A 17,545-nucleotide genomic window follows, 5' to 3' on the forward strand; every position below is an offset into this window, starting at 1 on the left:
CAACGCACTTACGCCAATCTCCCCAGCAGTCTCTACACACACTTGCGCGTATTCACCTGCTGCGGCGTTCGTGCGTTCAGCGCAAGAGACTGGTGAGCACGATTTGCGGACGGCGTCGTCCACGTGCGGCGGGGTGATCAGTAGAATGTGAGCCCGAGGAGCTTTAGCCTGGAAGCTGCGAGCGATTGTAGCCAAGTTCTCCTTGTATGTTGCAAGCGGGACGTGCTGGCGAGCTGCGGTACCGTCCGGAAGCGCAGCGTCGTTGGCACCCAGCCACAACGTGATCAGCGACGGCGATCGCACCTCACCGGATAGCTCACGCTCAAACGCATGTAAAGCCGCCTCAATGAGCCACCTACTCATACACAACGACCAATGCATCAGTAAGTCTTTGTATTAATGTAGTGAAGCTTTTCAGCCAACAGCACACACTCGAAGTTGTAACCTGACAGTCCGCATGGAGCGGTTAAGGCCGATCGATTGTGGCGATCCTGAATTAGCGCGAGCTGGAGCGAGATTCGCTGAAGGGTCGGGCGTGTCGTGTGTCGAGCAGCTACGCTGGACCCGCGTTTCCCGACATGGCTACATCAACACGTGTGGATCAGAGAAGCGCATGGCTGGGAGAGGAAGACACAAGGACTAAAAAAGATCAATATCGTTCTCGCTTTTGCATTTCTTATCCTTAACGCGAATCTACAAGAACCTAACGCGGTATGCAGACCGGTAGTTCAATCTTAAACATCTATTGCAGCAACCTGTCTGTCCGTCACACTAAATTGTCGTGCCTGTCACGCTTTTCCGGACAAATCATTGGATAAAATAATTTAAATATTTCTACTGGCTGCCGAGCGCAGCGAAGGTGGCTTCAATTGGTTAAAACTAGAATGTGTAGTTGACATCAATAAATGCATGTGTTCCCCAGTATACATATGGGGATTTGCACAAAGTCAGACGGCGGCATCGTTTAAATATTAAATACTTTTTCATAATGCATGTTGTTATTGATATTTGAATACTACAGTAAACGGAGGGTAGGGTGCTTAGCGTACACGTAAGCATGCGTGTTTCCGAGGACATGGTTTAAGTATACTAAATACTCTGTACTCAGTAGGATCTGTGTGTTACACTGACTAAAATGAAATTTCATTTTTCTTACTGCAAAAATATTAGCATTAATAAGTTATCTGAGTGGGTTTCTGGTATTGCTAAATCGTACACGTTACATGTACAGCAGTAGCCGGTCGTGTAGACTGGCCGTAAGAACAAAACTGTGCTTATAAACGTTGTCACTTGATCCACAAAGATATATAGTGTTAGATTGACGTGTGAACAAAAAGAAGTTATATGTGCTGATGACAATTACTACTGTAAGCGAATTGAACTTGACCATTGTTTCCTTAGCGTTTTTTTAGACAACAAAATTCTGATACTTCTTAATAGGTAGACGCGTTGCCGACAAGGGCGTAAAATAAGGTTTTATATGCAGTGGTAAGATAACAGCACAACATGAGAGGTGTCAATTTTGGTTATTATAAGAAGGCCCGTAAAGAAACGTTAATCAACTTAGAGCCTAATATTTTGGAATCATCAATTAAGTATCAAATAAAAATACCGCCGTCAACAACAACAACAGCAAGGCGTCTTGCGACGCATGGTTATATTCAAAGGCTATAAGCATAACAGGCACAGATTGAGTGTCTAATGACTAATTCTGAATCAGCACAAAATGAACACACTTCAAGGCATAAAAAAATGCTACAGCTTGAATATTTTTATTAAATATTCAAACTGTAACACTTTTAATTTTCTTTCAAAGTAGCGAGTTTGGTTTGCGAAGTGGTTAATAGGCAGTTTATTACAAGCTTAACCAGGCAGTACAAGCGGGTATTTGATGCAAGCTGGACAGATATTCTTTGCATTGATGCAATCTAGGTTTCAGAAACGGCCCGTGAAATCGAGCACGACGCTAAACTAAATATTTTATTTAGCGGTTTTAGACTGAAGTGCAGGTGCTTCTGGGTGGAAGATGAAGGTACAGTGATAGCCAACAACAATAAAGAGACTTTGCCAAGATCACTAGCGTAATCGTTTATGAGCATGGTAAGTATGATGCTAGGGGCTCACTCTTTTGTACCGGTAGAAATATTTACACGGCTTACTGGGAACTCAGCATTTTGTAGCAAATGAAACGCAGATTTATGAAACTAAAGAAGTCGATTTACGTACATATGGCAAAAATCTGGAGTAAAACCGAAATTACCGCCGCGTAGCGGCGGCGCTCGGCTAGTAGATTATGAGCTTAATGACAATCGCAAGTGCTGAAACAGAATACAACGACGCATCGGTGCCGCCGGCCATATCAACATCCAATCACGAAAGGGTTGGAGTGGCTGACGTTGCTGAGGAGAAAGTCACCGCCGATGCTCATGAAGTGGCATCAGCAAAACGCCTGATGGTCACATCACGACCACCGGCGCCAAAGCAACCGAAGACATGTCCAAGGTGATTAAACTAATGGATGGAGTGGTCGGGCGTCTTGATCGTTTGGAAGAACCGCAAGACAAAGTGAGGAGAAGGATGGACGACGAGAGGGCGCGTGCGCGCAACCTGGACCAGCCTATGTTGCCGTCGATGAACTCCGTTTATTTGCGTCGTGCCTCGGCAGAGATGTCTGCATGCACCTAAACTCGCTAGCGGACATGCCAAGAACGCCATTCATGTCGACGCCGCAGGGGCCCGCAGTGCCCCCGCAATACTTTGGGCATCAACAGCCGGGCTACGGTATGCCTATGTCTGAGCTTCAGCGCCTGTTTACCGCGGCACAAACAGCGCAGGTATAAGGACCCGCGGGTCCACCTCCACCGCCTCGAGAGGCGCAGCTGCAACCAGGCGCTGAACGGTTTCCGGCGCAATATCAGAACGGAGTGGAGGTCAGATATCCTGCCGAGAGACAGAAGAAGCTGGCCATGAGACCATATTACGGCAAGGAACTGTACATCGGACAGGGGCCGCATGTTTGAGCGGCAGATAACATTGCACAGTCATCGTGCGGGTTCGCCTGGCCGGAAGACGTCAAGGTAGATCTACTCGGGCACTATCTGTCCGGTATGGCAGAGAGGTACTTCAACAAGCAGGTCGAGACCTGCTTGACCCCACCAGGTCGAGACCTGGTGGGGTCAGCTGCCTACGTTGCAGTATGTGATGGAAAGGATGTTGGAGGCTTTTAAGACCAACTTCACTCCAGCACAGGCCATGACACTGTTCGCTAAGGACAGCAAACGCACGTGGCCGGATCACGATATGTACCTCGTGGCCAGTTCCGACGCCTCGGGAGGTGGAGTAGACTACCTAGTACTTAACAACATCGTACCATACGCGTCGGCCGACTTGCGCACTGTACTGCTGGCCAAGATGGACAACACACAGGGCGACACCTGCAGCAGGCCGAGGAGCTGGCGCACTTCGCGCAAGCCTGGGAGCTGGAGCCGTCCAGACACCAGAACCTCGGGCGAGAAATTGTAGCTACCGTAGGAGACGGAGACAGGAAGGAGACTCGTCGGTGTCACGAGTGCGATAAGGTCGAGCATCTGCGTGCTGCGTGTCCGCAATGCCGGGAGAGTGGCAAGAAGCCAGACTTGACGCTCGCCGTCGGAGATGTATTGGCCGAGGTAGACAACGTGTGGATCCTCGACAGCGGGTCAAGTAGATATTTGGTTGTGGACGAGTCCGTGCTCGAAGACGTGAAGCCGTGCGCCGACGTCTGCGTGCAAACGAGGGGGCCCTTGAACGTGACCAAGAAGGGCACGGTTATGCCGCGCGTCACGACGCGTGGTAAGAGTAAGCTCGTCAGATTGACGGAAGTGTACTATGCAGCTGGGGTCGTCCACAGCCTCATATCGTACGGTAAGCTTGACGACAAGGGGTGCACCTTGTCGTACAAGGGCGGGAAGCGGGTGATGGTAGAAAGGAGCAAGGGGGCTGTGGATTTCGACGCTCAGCTATACAGAAACGTGCTGGTAGTGCGCGGCAAGATAGAGAAGACGCTTGAACGTTCGTCTGACGTTATCATGGCGACTCTGGGCCAAGCGACAAGGGATGGTGACGAGATGGGGAGCAACGTACAGAACGGAAGCTTGCTGGACTTCCACAAGCGATTTGTGCATCTAAACTACGACGCAGTCGTGCGTTTGGCGCGCAAAGCAAGCCCCGGAGTTGAGTTGACCGACCATCGTCGGACCAACTGCCTGACTTGTGCCCAGGGGAAACAGTAAAAAAACAGCCAAGGAAGGACGGCGGCGCATTTGCCGACGAACAGGATTGGTAGTGTAATCTGCTCTGATTTCAAGGGGCCCATGACCTCAAGAGACCGGCTTGGGAACCGATATATGATAAACATTGTAGACCACAAGATGAATTACTGTAGGGTGTTCGTGGCAAGGACCAAGGACGCGGCAGCCAAACCGTTTGAGCACTTCCTCGTCCACTTCGAGAAGAGATTAGGGTGCTAGATCCATGTATTGAGAGCAGACTCGGGCGGGAGTACGAGAATGTCGATTTGTTCTGCAAAAGGACAATCTCTGTGCGACAGAGGAGCGAGGCGCGAAATCAGGCGAGCAACGAATAGACTGAAAGGATGCACTGGACCGTAATGAACATGGCCATATGCATGGTCTTCGGCGGCGGCCTCCCCCCGAGGTTCTGGGGAGAAACAGTGCAATATGCCGCCTACAGACTTAATTGATTGCCAACGAACTCCAACCCCGGTAAGGCGTCACCGCTCAAGATGCTTACCAAGGTGGCTCCCCCGTTGGGTGAGATCATGTTGACGTATACGCTCCTCTAGTTCAGCATAGTGCACTCTCAGTCTTTAGTCCAGTCTAATTTATCAATTCGCTTTCCAATTCCCCACCACGACAACAGGTTAACAGCCGCATCGACACTCCCACATTATGGCGAGCTTAGGAGACAGAGAACCGGACCCAGAACCCCCAACCTCCAAGAAGCACAGCACGAAGCTGGTGAAAATTGAAAACTTCACCGGCGAAAGTTAAAGAAGGTTTCCTCGACGCTGGTGCCGGCGACTGGATTAAGCGCCTCAAGATCCAGATTCGACTTGGAGAAATGGTGGACGAGGCAGCTTGGCCCGACAGCATCAAGATGATGGTCGTGGCTGCACACTTGGGAGGTGCTGCATCGACGTGGCTCATACGACGTTTTGATGTGCTCCAAGGTGTGTCTTTCGATGCCTTGTGCATCGCAATTCGCGAGCAGCTCCGCTGCCCGCTCGATCGCCTCGAGATCAGCTCCACCTTAGGCAGAACCATCAAGAAGGCCAACGAGTCCTACGCCGACTTTGCCCATCGCTTAAGCACCATAGCTGCTACGATGAACGATGGTGAAGAGACCAAAGCGACTGCAGAAGACGCGCTATCAACGTTCATCAAGAACGCGTGACCGCAGCATCGTGCTTCTCTATATTTGCTGATCGCATAAAATTTTAATAACATAACCTTCTATATTTTTAGATCTATTAAAATTAATTATTCTATATAAACGTTTATGTCCACCCCCTCGATGTCTTACTGTTATTTTACCTTGATTATTTTACCATTAGCACGTTGAAAACCTTTTGTTAAAGATTTAATTTTAAAACTTCGAGTTAAATTTTTTTTTGCAATAAAAATGTTTGACGTTGTGACGGTGTTATGGGATTTTTTTTCTATCATTTCATATGGTATATAGATAAAATCTATTATGTTATATATTTTTAATAAAGATTCAAAAAGTATTTTATATTCATTAACCGTATTATATGGTATTAATGAGTTTCAATCTAAGAAAATTTGTAAAAATATAGGAATTAATCCTCAAATCACCCTTAATAAACTTAAAAACAACCAAAACCGACTTGTTAATTATATTAACAAAAATTTAAAAGTCGAACAGCATCTCCGCTGCCCCCTCCACCTTAGGCAGAACCATCAAGAAGGCCAACGAGTTCTACGCCGACTTTGCCCATCGCTTAAGCACCATAGCTGCTACGATGAACGATGGTGAAGAGACCAAAGCGACTGCAGACGACGCGCTATCAACGTTCATCAAGAACGCGTGACCGCAGCATCGTGCTTCTCTACTTAGCTACATTAAGACGCAGTCGGACAATCCCTGGCATGAAATGGAGGAAGCCGTGAAGTACCTCGCGAAGATTGCTGGCCATGATGGGAGAAGACAGCTGTCCAGCGCACCCCCAAATTTTTCGCGCGATAAAATGGGGAAAATGAAACGAAATGACCATAGTCCTTCTGAGCTCAGTGGCCGTCGGTCCAAGGCACCGCGACGCGACTACTCAAACGCCGTGTGCGGCGTCTGCCAACGGCGAGGCCACACCACAGGATACCACGACCAGTGGTCCACCAGACAAGGCACCGTGGTGCAAGCCCGCCTGGCCAGTATCGCTACCACAGTCGCGAAAAAAAAGGAAGAGGGACAATCACAGCAAGCTCTAGATCCGGCCGCTGCAAAGCCCGTCGAGGACCACGACTGGGAGGACCACGAATGAAGGCCACGGGCACTGCTGGAAAGAGAGCACTTTATAACTGACCCAGGTATACCCAACAGTGCCCCTGTGATCGACTCAGGTGCGTCTTTCCACATGGGAAGCTGCGCGGACATTCACGACGCCGAACCGTGCGGCGAACCCGTTATCCAGGCAGGTGGCGGACGAGCGCACATTAATTGCAACTGCACGTGGCAGCCTGCGATTGGACAGCGGCACCGTTTTCCACGATGTCGTAGTCGTGCCAGGAATAACCCACACACTCATCTCAGTGGCGGCATTGTTTAAAGACGGCATGCACGTAAGCTTCAGTGGGCACAAGTGTGAAGTTTTCGGGAGACTGCTCTTCTCTGGGGTGGTTCGAGGTGGAATTTACGAGCTGCAAGGAGGCACCAGCCGGTCGGCGGCAGCATCTGCACTGGTCGCCCAAGCGCCGAAATACAGCAAAAATGACTTAAGGCACTGGCATCAGCGACTCGCTCACCTAAACTACAACTCTATCCTGGAACTGGAGAACTCGGGCAAGGTAAAGGGTCTAAAAATAGTTGGCCCTCGTGTACTTAACGACAGGTGCGAGGCGTGTGCATTAAGCAAGGTAACGGCTCACTCCGCGCCCAAGAAAGCAACTCGACCTCAACTCTCCAAAGACGAGGTGTGCCACGCCGATCTCGCTGGCCCAATGCAGAGAAGTATCCACGGTAATCATTACTTCCTCGCTCTGAAGTGGATCGGATTTACGCATATCTCCTTCCTACGAAACAAGTCAGACGCTGCTGCAGCTTTTGAGGATTACCTTGCAATCGTCAACCGCCGGTCCGACAATCAGCCACATTTAATCAAGGTTCTGAGGTCAGACAATGGTGGAGAGTTCGAGGGTACGGCCTTCCAAAGTGTGTGCTTAGCGGTCGGTATAGAGCGTGAATACTCAGAGCCCCATGCTCACTACCAGAACGGGGTGGTGGAACGCGCAAACTGGACGATCTCGGAGACGGCAAGAACGCTTTTAGTACATTCCGGGTTGCCTCACAACCTCTGGGAGTACGCTGCCCGCCATGCAGTATACGTCCGAAACCGAGTCCTTTCCCGCAGCTATCCAAATGCAACTCCGTATGAGCACTATTATGGCCACGCTCCCGATGTCAGCCAGCTTCACGTCTTCGGAGAGCGCGTTGTGGCGAAGATCCCTCGCTCAAAGAGAAATACTCGTTACAAGTTTAGAGAGCGAGGGAAGGCCGGTGTATTCGTCGGGCACGACAATGAACGCAAAGGTTACTTCATATACTTTAGTGCCGGTGGCCCACGCATTCAGCGGACGTGCGACGTCGTCTTCATGCAAACCTTTCCCACATTTGCTGAAAAGCCTCCAGACACTACTTTACGTACGTCCATCGAGCCACTTAGAGCTGAGACGGATTCGCGGGGAATGCAAGCAGCGAACCCGACCGTGACAGTGCCTGCATTACGAGAAAGCCGCCCCATGAGGCCTGCTGTAATCGAAATTTTTGCACGGGGAAGCCGCCTTACGGGGCCTGCTGTGACCGAGCCTTCAATACGGGGAAGTCGTCCCACGGGGCCTGCTGTGACCGACCCACAATCTGCAGGTGGACCTCAAAGAGCCCTTGAAGATAGCGACTTAAGCCCAGCTCCGCGCGTCGTCAGAAATGCGGACGATCTGACTGACGCTGCTGTCGAACAAATCAACGGAACCTCCGAGCTCACCAGACGTCGACGGTCAGAGCGAATATCAAATCGACTCATCGGCCACGCTCTTGCAGTCCTGTGTGAAGTTGTGAAATAACCAATCACCCTAGCCGAGGCGAGAAGATCACCAAACTGGCCCTTATGGGAGACCGCCATCAGGGAGGAGATCGGGTCGCTGCGAGCCAACAACACCTTCGACGTTGTCACTCCTCCGGCTGGTGCCCACGTCATCGGCTGCACGGTAAAGTTCCGGGTGAAGCGCGACAGAAATTGCAACGTCGACCGGCTGCGCGCCAGACTCTGTGCTCAAGGCTCCTCTCAAGTGTTTCTCGTCGATTATGGTGAAACCTACTCGCCTGTGGCCCACCTAGTATCGGTACGGATCTTCCTCGCCCTCGCCACGAGATTCGGACTTCGCGTGTGCCAATGTGATGTACCGTCCGCGTACGTGAAGGCACCGCTGGATACCGTAATCTATATGCGCCAGCTCCGCGGCTTCGAGACAGGCGAGCCAGGAACGGTGTGGCGACTGAAGAAGGCGCTATATGGCCTCAAGCAAGCAGGGAAGGAGTGGCATGACGAGATAAATGCGTTCTTCATTGACTACGGATTTAGTGCTACCCGCGAAGACGCATGCGTATATGTCCTCCCCGACAATTCCGTGATGGTCCTCCTTTACGTGGACGACATCCTTATTGGATACTCAGACCAAGTTGCCATGTCGAAGCTAGTCGAGGCCTTGCGCGCCAAGTATGACGTGAAGTACCTGGGAGACATCACTTGGTTCCTCGGCATGCGCATCAAGGTCGACGCCGAGGCCAATACCACGACGATCGACCAGTTCCAGTTCGCAACAGAGATCCTACAGCGTTTTGCGATGGAGAACTGCAAACCATCCGTCCTTCCCCTAAATTCAGGTTGCTTCTTAACTTCGGGCGACGAAAAGGACGAATTGGCGGACCATATTCCCTACCGAGCCGCGGTAGGCGCCCTGCTGTACCTGAGTAGAGTTTCTCGACCAGATATATCTTTCGCAGTCAATCAAGTGGCTGCACACGTGAATCGACCGACGGTCTCGCACTGGACTGCCGTCAAGCAGATCTTGCGGTACGTTGCAGGTACCCTACACATGACATTGGTCTACAAGCAAGACGAGAGTGCTAAGCCAGTAGAGTTGTTCACCGACGCAGACTGGGCAAATAACACCGAGGACCGAAAATCCATCAGTGGCGTCGTCGTGCGAGTATATGGTTGTGCAGTCGCTTGGGTAACTCGGCGCCAGAGTGTTGTAGCGAAGTCGTCAACAGCTGTCGAGTTCATCGCAGCCTCGATCGGAGTTGAGGAAGCCCGATGGACACGCATGCTGTTACAGTCCTTATCTGGAAGAGCCGCCACCGCCATCGCTTCCCGCGTTGACAACCAATCCACGATAGCTCGGATCGTGAACGGTAAAAGCTCTGAAGCGCAGAAGACGGTGGACTGCATGTTTTTCGATATGAAAGATGCCTTCAAGCGAGGCGAGGTGGTCATCACTTACTGCCCTACTGAGGAAATGGTTGCCGACTTCTTGACAAAAGCTCTCAATCGGCTGCGACTCAAAAAGATGCTGGAGCTCATTGGTCTGCAAGTCGTCAAAAGGTAGTCAGTGTCGGTGCACATGTTGCGGGGAAGTGTTGACGTATACGCTCCTCTAGTTCAACATAGTGCACTCTCAGTCTTTAGTCCAGTCTAATTCATCAATTCACTTTTTAATTTCCCACCACAACAACAGATCATGGTGTTTGGTTCACCGTGCACGGTCTACCGGGAGCTGGATAACTGCAACTTCTCTCATCGCGCCCAACAAGGTATGATCATAGGAATTGGCAAAGAGACCAGGGGATATCGGGTCTACCTTCCTAAAGACAGGAAGGTCGTGACAACACAGCACGTCAGAAGCATCAAGCCTCTGGAAAAGACCCAGAGTGAACAGATACAACGACTGTACCTGAGCGAGGACGATGCTGCAGCTCAGGAGGAGCTTGAGGTCGAGACTGCGAGGCCCGCTGAGGCGGGGGCTGCTGGAGACGCACCGGCCACGAGTGGCCGCGCGAGTGCCAGGAAGAAGAAGCGCAATCGAAAGAAGAAGTCGTGGACCAGAGAGCGACTAGTGACTAGGTCGGTGGGGCGTCAGGCTGACGATGGTGCGGATGAGTCCGCGCAAGTCAAGATGAGCACTCAGAACGTCGTGAACAACGTGCTGGACGCGCACCCTATAAAATATGGGAAAGCAATGCGTAGTCCCTACAAGGAAGGATGGGTCAAAGCGATCAACGAGGAATTCAAGGCACAGGAGGCAAACGGTGTCTGGAAGGTCGTGTGCGCCCCGCGAGGTGTGCACGTTTTTCACACGCAATGGTTTTTTAAAACCAAAAGAGACGCAGATGGCCTTATCGAGAGGTTGAAGGCACGTTAGTGGCGTGCGAGGATGAACAAGAATTCGGAGTCAGCTACTGGATCTCGTTTGCTGCTGTTATTGAGGTGACGACCGTCAAGGTCATCTTCGTTCTGACAAGAAAGTGGGGCGCCCCAGCGAAGCACGGTGGCGTGCCTAACGCCTACGTCAAGGCGTCCAAGGAGGAGCTAGACATCTTCGTCAGGACCCTGAAGTTGAAGATCTCAGCGGAAGTGTTGCAGCGTTTGGGAGTCACGTCCAAGGACCAGCTGATGCTGGAACTGCAGAAGACGCTTTATGGACTAAAGCAAGCCGGCAGGCTGGAGCAAATTTCTGCACCACAAGCTCGTTGAACTTGGCTTCGCGCAGAGCATGGTAGATCTATAAGTCTACTACAGACACAGAGAAGGAGTACTGGCTGTTGTTGGCGTGTACGTCGACGATCTGTTGGTCACTGGGACCGAACAGAGCGCAGTGGACGCTTTCTTCGGTGAATGAGCTCGCTCTCCATCAATGATCTGGGTAAAGCTTAAAAGCTTCTTGGGATGCGCGTGAACTATGACGACAAGGAGGGCTACGAGCTGGACCACGAGCCGACGATTAACGACACGCTGTTAGCGTTTGGGATGGACAAGGCACACGGAGTGTGGACGCTAATCAGCGATGAATTGAACGAAGCTCCGGACTCGGAGGCGGAACTGTTACCGATCTCGGGTCCGATGAAGACTGACACCGCTCCAGGTTCCAGTCTCTCGTCGGCAGTCTTTTGTGGATTGCAAGGTGTACTCGACCGGACATTGCCTTCGCAGTGCACAAGGCGACGCACAGTGCGCGCTGTCCGAGCGTGCATGATTGGAAACTCGCCAAGCGAGTCATTAGATATTTGGCAGGCACCCGTGGGTTGCGCCTGTGTATGCGAGGATCGGGAGAAGCTCGTGAAGAGCTACATGTAGAAGTAGTCGGAAACAGCGACGCGGACCTCGTCGCAGATAAGGAAGATTGCAAGTCCGTGACAGGGGGTTTCGTCACGATCGACGGCATGGCAATTGCATGGATGTGTCGGAAGCAGGGTGGCGGAGAAATTTCTCGACGAGATGGAGGTTGCATGTGTGCGCCCTTTCGTGCTGCGTGTCGACAACCAAGCCGCACTGAAGCAGTGGGAGGGCAAGAATCTTCGTCGAAGAGAAGCACATCGATCTGCGTATCAAGATTGTGGTATGCAATACGAAGGCCGGAGTGCTGAAGCCTGCGTACTGGCAGAGCGAGGAGATGCCAGCCGACCTGCTGACTAAGGTGCCACCTGCGCCAAGACTGGATAAGCTGCGCGCGTTAGTTGGTTTGAGCGAAGGTAAGATCTGATGAGCACGAGGAGTCGCGCTACTCGACGAGGAGGAGTGCTGAACTGGAACGGGATTGGCTGAAGGGCCGGGCGTCGAGCAGCTGCGCTGGACCCCAGAGCAGCAGAAGAAGTCGAACTGCGCCGCCAAGCACAAGTAGAGCGAGCAGTATACATAGCAGTCGCAAAAGTCAGCTTCGAGCAAAACGAGAGCCATCGGTCGGGATAAGAGAGCCGTCTGACGGGTAAACTACACCGGCCCAGAAGGATCAAGCCGATAAGGGTTTTCAGCATGTGCCTACAGACCATCCACAAGTTCAAAGCAGCCCTGAGCATGTGAAATGGGAGTTAGAACTCTCTACCTTCGCTTTTAAAATGAAAAGTTCGGTATCCTCTTTAATATATTTAAAGAATTTATTCTAATTAAAATTTTCTTCAGAAGAATTATAGATACCGGTAGTATTAGATCTTAAATTACCTCGAAGTATTATACTCCCGTACTATAAAAAGCCTTCACTATCATGATCCTGGGGATCACTGCATAAAACGAAGAGGCAACCTGAGATATTTAATGCCCTCAATTACAGTTGGTTTATGATCGATACACGCCGTTATTTCAGCGTTGTCACTTATGGTTGGCTCGACACAAGTCATTGATGGGGCTTACCAGCTCAACTAGCACAACACTGAGTTTATTTTCTCGTGCTTCGCCCGCATTTCCTCCACAGAGTCAGGAAGCGCCTTATTGCTGAAATCACGCACCAGTACAGAGCTAATCGTACCAAGAAGCATCATACTAGCGGTAATAGCCAACAGCAGCTTTACATGAACCGGTGGCCCGATAAGATATCCGTTGACAAACTGCGCGGCAACAGATCCTGCTCTCCCAGCAGCCGAGAGTGTACCCATACCAGTTGTACGCACGTCTGTAGGGAACGATTCAGCAGACATGAGATCGATGGCGTTCCAGCCTGCAGTGCTGAAAGTGTTGAAGCCGCTGGCTAGCAGGACAATAGCTGCAGCACCCGACGCAGAGGAGTTGGCGTAAGCAAACCCAGTGGCGCAACCAGCCGAAAGCAGCATGGAAATCGCGAGAATCCGACGCCCACCGAGACGATCCATTAGCAATGCGGTCATGACATTGCCTGGAAGATTCGCAGCGGCGTAGATGAAAGCGTTTGCAAACGGATCCTCGAGGCCAATTCGCTTGAACAACATAGTAATCCACGTGGCGAGACCGTACGACCCGAAACTCAAGCAAAACCACGACATCAACAGCGACATTGTCGTGCCACGCAGCACCGGATCAAACAGCATTCCATACGCATTTAGCGTGCTACTCCGCGTCTGAATTCCGGTATCTAATGGCGCAAAGACGTTCATGTCGCTAGCACCAGTGTTTTGGTGCGTTAACAGAGAGCTTGACTCGGTAGCGTGAGCTGCGTCGTCTCCGTTGGTCGTTTTTATTGTGTCCACAACTTTTTCTGCGTCGGTGAGCAGCCGACGACGAGCGAAGAATTGTGCGCTTTCAGGGACGTATTTGTACGTAAGTGTCCAGCATACGAAGCTTGGTAGCGACACGATGGCTGCGAACGCTCGCCACGAACACATTGCATGGGGCCGGCCCAGCATGAACCAAGCCAATCCAGCCGTAAAGACGGCACCATTTTCACATCAGTAAGAATAGGAAGACAAGCGAAAGCTGCTTCACATACCACCATCCAGTACGCAGCTACTATTGTGACGTAGTAGCCTCGACGATTAGCAGGTACATGCTCCGAGCACAATGTGAATATCGCTGGTACAGTGCCTCCAATGCCTAGAGCAAAGCACCGGGAAATTTGTCAATACGTTAATTGAGTTCCTGCAATTTTTGAGCACATTCCGATACCAGCACATGTCCGAAAAGCGATCAAAGCGTACACATTTGGTGACAAGGCCGACATGAGTCCGAAGATCCCGTTCAACAGCAGCGAATAGAGCAAACTTTTGCGCCGACCAATTTGATCACTAAGTGACCCGAACAGAAGCCCTCCAGTGAACATCCCAGCGAAGATGGCAGCCGCCAGCAAACCTACACATGCGTTCAGTCAGCTTTTTTTTTTAATGCGTTGTGGCAACGCGTCTTACTCTGTTGCGTCCGAGTCAGCACGACGCCTTCCTTGTCTTCGTACACCGCCAGAATGTACCCAATGGAGAGGATCTCGACCGCATCAGCGGCATTACCCAGACCTAAAATACTGCACCATTTGCCTTTCAGCATGTGTCACACGTTCGAATCCTGGCAACTTTTGCCACGTACAGCACGACGCGAAGCTGGAAAAAGCCGTCGCTGATATTTGCAATTGCCTACGCAGATCGTTTAGCAACACAAAGCGCCATAAATACTGGCGAGTGCACTGTTCGTACGTGTCGCAGCTGCTCGATCCGCAACAACCTCGCACTGCCAAAACCTTCATCTGCCATCGTGCCACCCAAATTGAAACTGGGAAGGTTTTGACTACTGTACCATTTCTTAGAGCTTTGATTACCCAATCACACGTCAGGAGCTCACTTATCTTGGTTGGCAAGAATGGGACGACGACGCTCCAAGTGGAAGGGCAACAAGCGCCTGGATCGTGGCAGTCAATTGTTGCATCTTGCCAAGGCCGGAGATTGTGTAGCGCTGAGAACTCTTTTAGATGAATCAAACGAGGAATCGAGCGAGTTCCTGCAGCTCACACAGGACCACAATGGCTCGACGGCGTTGCACCTCGCGGCCAGTGAAGGACAGTGCGAGGTGGTGCAATTGCTGCTGCAACTCGGGGCCGGCGAGGTTCATTTAGCTGGTGGTCGAAAGAAATATGCACGTACGCCGTTGCATGAGGCAGCGATCAATGGACACTTGGACGTCTGTCGGCTACTGGTAAACTTCGGCTATCTGGTGGACTGCCACACCACGAGAGGACGCACACCGCTTATGTATGCTGTGAAAGGCAACTTTGTGGAGTTAGCACGATACTTTGTCAAAGAAGCAGGCGCCAATGTGAACGAACAGAACGAGATGGGGGTGACCGCAGTGTACATTGCATGTCAGGACGGACAGGAGGACATGGTGAAGTTCCTTGTCCAAGAAGCGCAAGCGGATGTGAATTTGTGCAATCGAACCAACCACGCACCTCTTCATGAAGCAGTTGCTGGAGGGTTTACGGCCGTGGTGGACTTCTTGTTGCGCAACGGAGCAGACAAATACGTCGTGGATAAAATGGGAGTCACGGTGTGGCACGAGGCTGCTGGAAACGGGTCTGTGGACATGCTGGAGCTGCTAGTCCGGCATGACGTATCACTCCACCCGAACGGCCAAGAACAAGTAGATAAGGTGATGGCTCGACATCCGTTCCACTATGCGGCGGTGGAGGGTAAGGCAGACTTTGTGCAAGCACTTTTGAAAAAAGAGCTTGTTGACGTCAACTTCGTGGATAGTGATGGCTGCACTGCCCTCTACTATGTTGCAGCGAACGGCCATGTGGCTGTCATGCAAGTGCTCCTGAGTTTTAGTGGTGACCCAAACGTTGTCTCCATCCGTCGATCGCCTTTACATTGCGCAGTCGAATGGCATCGTGCTGAGTGCGTGAAGCTACTGCTTCAGTATGGAGCACTATTGGATATGACGGACAAAGACGGTCTAACGCCTGCCAAGATGGCAGAGGAAAAAGGCTTTTTCGACTTAGTTGCGCTACTCAAAGTCGGAAGGGAAACGGCTCCGTAAACCCCAACTTGGGTTTATGGCTTGAGGCACGTAGAAGAAGTTGAGACGAACTTTGGAAGCGAAGTGATCTTGAAAAAGTGGTGCAGCTCAAGTTCTCCAACATGAAGTTGACCGGATGCACGTCCACTTGATCGATAGATTTTGTTTTTCATGTTGACTGCACAACAAGAGTCTCGTCTTTCCTATCTTCATCCAAACTCAGATCTTCTCGCTAAGTGCTGAGATTCTCCACCGCTGATTTTCATTTCTAGACTATTCAACGAATGGGACGACGTCCAAAGGCGTGGATGGAGCCAATCAGTGAAGCTGTCCTACCTGGCCCCATGTCTGACGTTGCGAGCTTCGACCAAAACTGAAGCAGCCGCCACGCACTTCAGAATCGCATTTACAGACAAGCAGTGAAGCTAAGGAACAACAAGATCAAACAAACCATACACCTATCTACGATGCCTGTCGAGATCAACACCCCCGAAGAGTTCAACGCCGCTATCGGCGAGAAGAAGCTGACGGTCGTGCAGTTCTCTGCGCCGTGGTGCGGCGGCTGCAAGATGGTGGCCCCCAAGGTGACCAAACTGATGGAGTCGGACTTCGCTGACGTCAAGTTCCTCAAGGTGAGCGCGGAGGAGCTAGAGGATTTCTGCGAGGAGATCGACGTCGACAGCTTCCCAACGTTCCGCGTGTACAAGGACGGCGAAGTGGCGGCGTCTTACGTGAGCTCCAAGTTTGAGAAGGTAGAGCAGTTCATCCGTGAGAATGCGAAGTAAGCGTGACGGCGATTTGCGACCGTCTATCAAAGCTCGCGCATGGTGATCTACAGGCTTGATGACCTACGCTAAGATGGTGGAGAGCGAGTGAGTTTGGTCCCCGGCATTGCGTATCGGCAGTGGACTGAAGGATGCTACTAATATATTGAAATAGGAAACCATTTTAACGAAGACCCTGAGCCTCAGGCTCATTCTCAACCGGAAATATAGACCGCATGCGGTCCCAGGAGGACAAATAGAGTCTTCTAATTGGCTTACGGGGTAGGTGGTCGCATGCGACGAAGTTCATAAAAAGACGCTCATGCGGCAATTTGCCCGCATGCGCTAAACTTGCCGCACAGTAGAGTGTAGGGGTCGAGTGAAGAATAACCAATCAAAATGATTTGTGACTCACGATCTTATGGGGGTGTCTGCTTCAACCTTAAAAAGATCACTTCCTCTTTCGTTCGCGAGGTACACATTCGTTCACTACCATGTCTAACTTACAACTATGTACTACTTATTAATAAAGCTGAAGCGAAAAGGCAAAACGAGTTTTTTTATTTGGTTTTACCTGTTCTCGCATCATTTTTGGTCAGCAACGATAATAGAAGCGATGAAATGCAGACAGTTCGTGGCGTACGCGCTGCCCGTCCGGGAGATGACATTCTGTATGCAGCAACATGACTAGTGAGCTGCTAGTAAAATACATATACATGTAGTTCAGGTTCACTTTCTCTTTGCTGGTGGGGTCTTGGAATGTGCCGGCTGAGATCACTAAATATTTATTTGTAACCACCAGCTGTCGTTATTGATTGCTCGCAGTCGCTGGTTTTGGTCTCAACCGATGCGGCCGCACGTTACAAAGTCATGCGCTGCGGTGCGGTGCGGTCGTGCCGGTTGAGAATCAGCCTGAGCCAGTGTTATTATAAAGCACGTGTTGTTACAGCTTAGCTCGTGGTGAAGGGGGATTTCGTCTTGAGTGGTAGCAACTGCTTCCACACTATACCAGGAAGGCGCTACAGAT

At 51.0% G+C, this 17,545-nt stretch overlaps 3 protein-coding genes across 3 annotated transcripts; 2 read left to right on the forward strand and 1 right to left on the reverse strand.

Annotated features, from left to right (window-relative positions):
* Positions 1-12,702: 12,702 nt before the first annotated feature.
* Positions 12,703-14,493, reverse strand: PITG_00713 (synaptic vesicle glycoprotein 2A, putative; the record flags this gene model as incomplete). Its single annotated transcript, XM_002909241.1, has 6 exons — positions 12,703-13,622; positions 13,721-13,846; positions 13,919-14,101; positions 14,158-14,267; positions 14,330-14,376; positions 14,437-14,493. The coding sequence occupies 6 exons, from the start codon at positions 14,491-14,493 to the stop codon at positions 12,703-12,705; spliced, it is 1,443 nt and encodes a 480-aa protein (XP_002909287.1).
* A 106-nt stretch (positions 14,494-14,599) lies between these two features.
* Positions 14,600-15,775, forward strand: PITG_00714 (ankyrin-like protein; the record flags this gene model as incomplete). Its single annotated transcript, XM_002909242.1, has 2 exons — positions 14,600-14,686; positions 14,735-15,775. The coding sequence occupies 2 exons, from the start codon at positions 14,600-14,602 to the stop codon at positions 15,773-15,775; spliced, it is 1,128 nt and encodes a 375-aa protein (XP_002909288.1).
* Positions 15,776-16,167: 392 nt separating this feature from the next.
* On the forward strand, positions 16,168-16,668 carry PITG_00715 (thioredoxin, putative; the record flags this gene model as incomplete). The annotated part of the gene is made up of 1 exon (XM_002909243.1): positions 16,168-16,668. The coding sequence occupies one exon, from the start codon at positions 16,222-16,224 to the stop codon at positions 16,537-16,539; it is 318 nt and encodes a 105-aa protein (XP_002909289.1).
* Positions 16,669-17,545: the final 877 nt, after the last annotated feature.

Source organism: Phytophthora infestans, genomic scaffold, assembly GCF_000142945.1.
Source record: "Phytophthora infestans T30-4 supercont1.1 genomic scaffold, whole genome shotgun sequence".
NCBI lineage: Eukaryota > Oomycota > Peronosporomycetes > Peronosporales > Peronosporaceae > Phytophthora > Phytophthora infestans.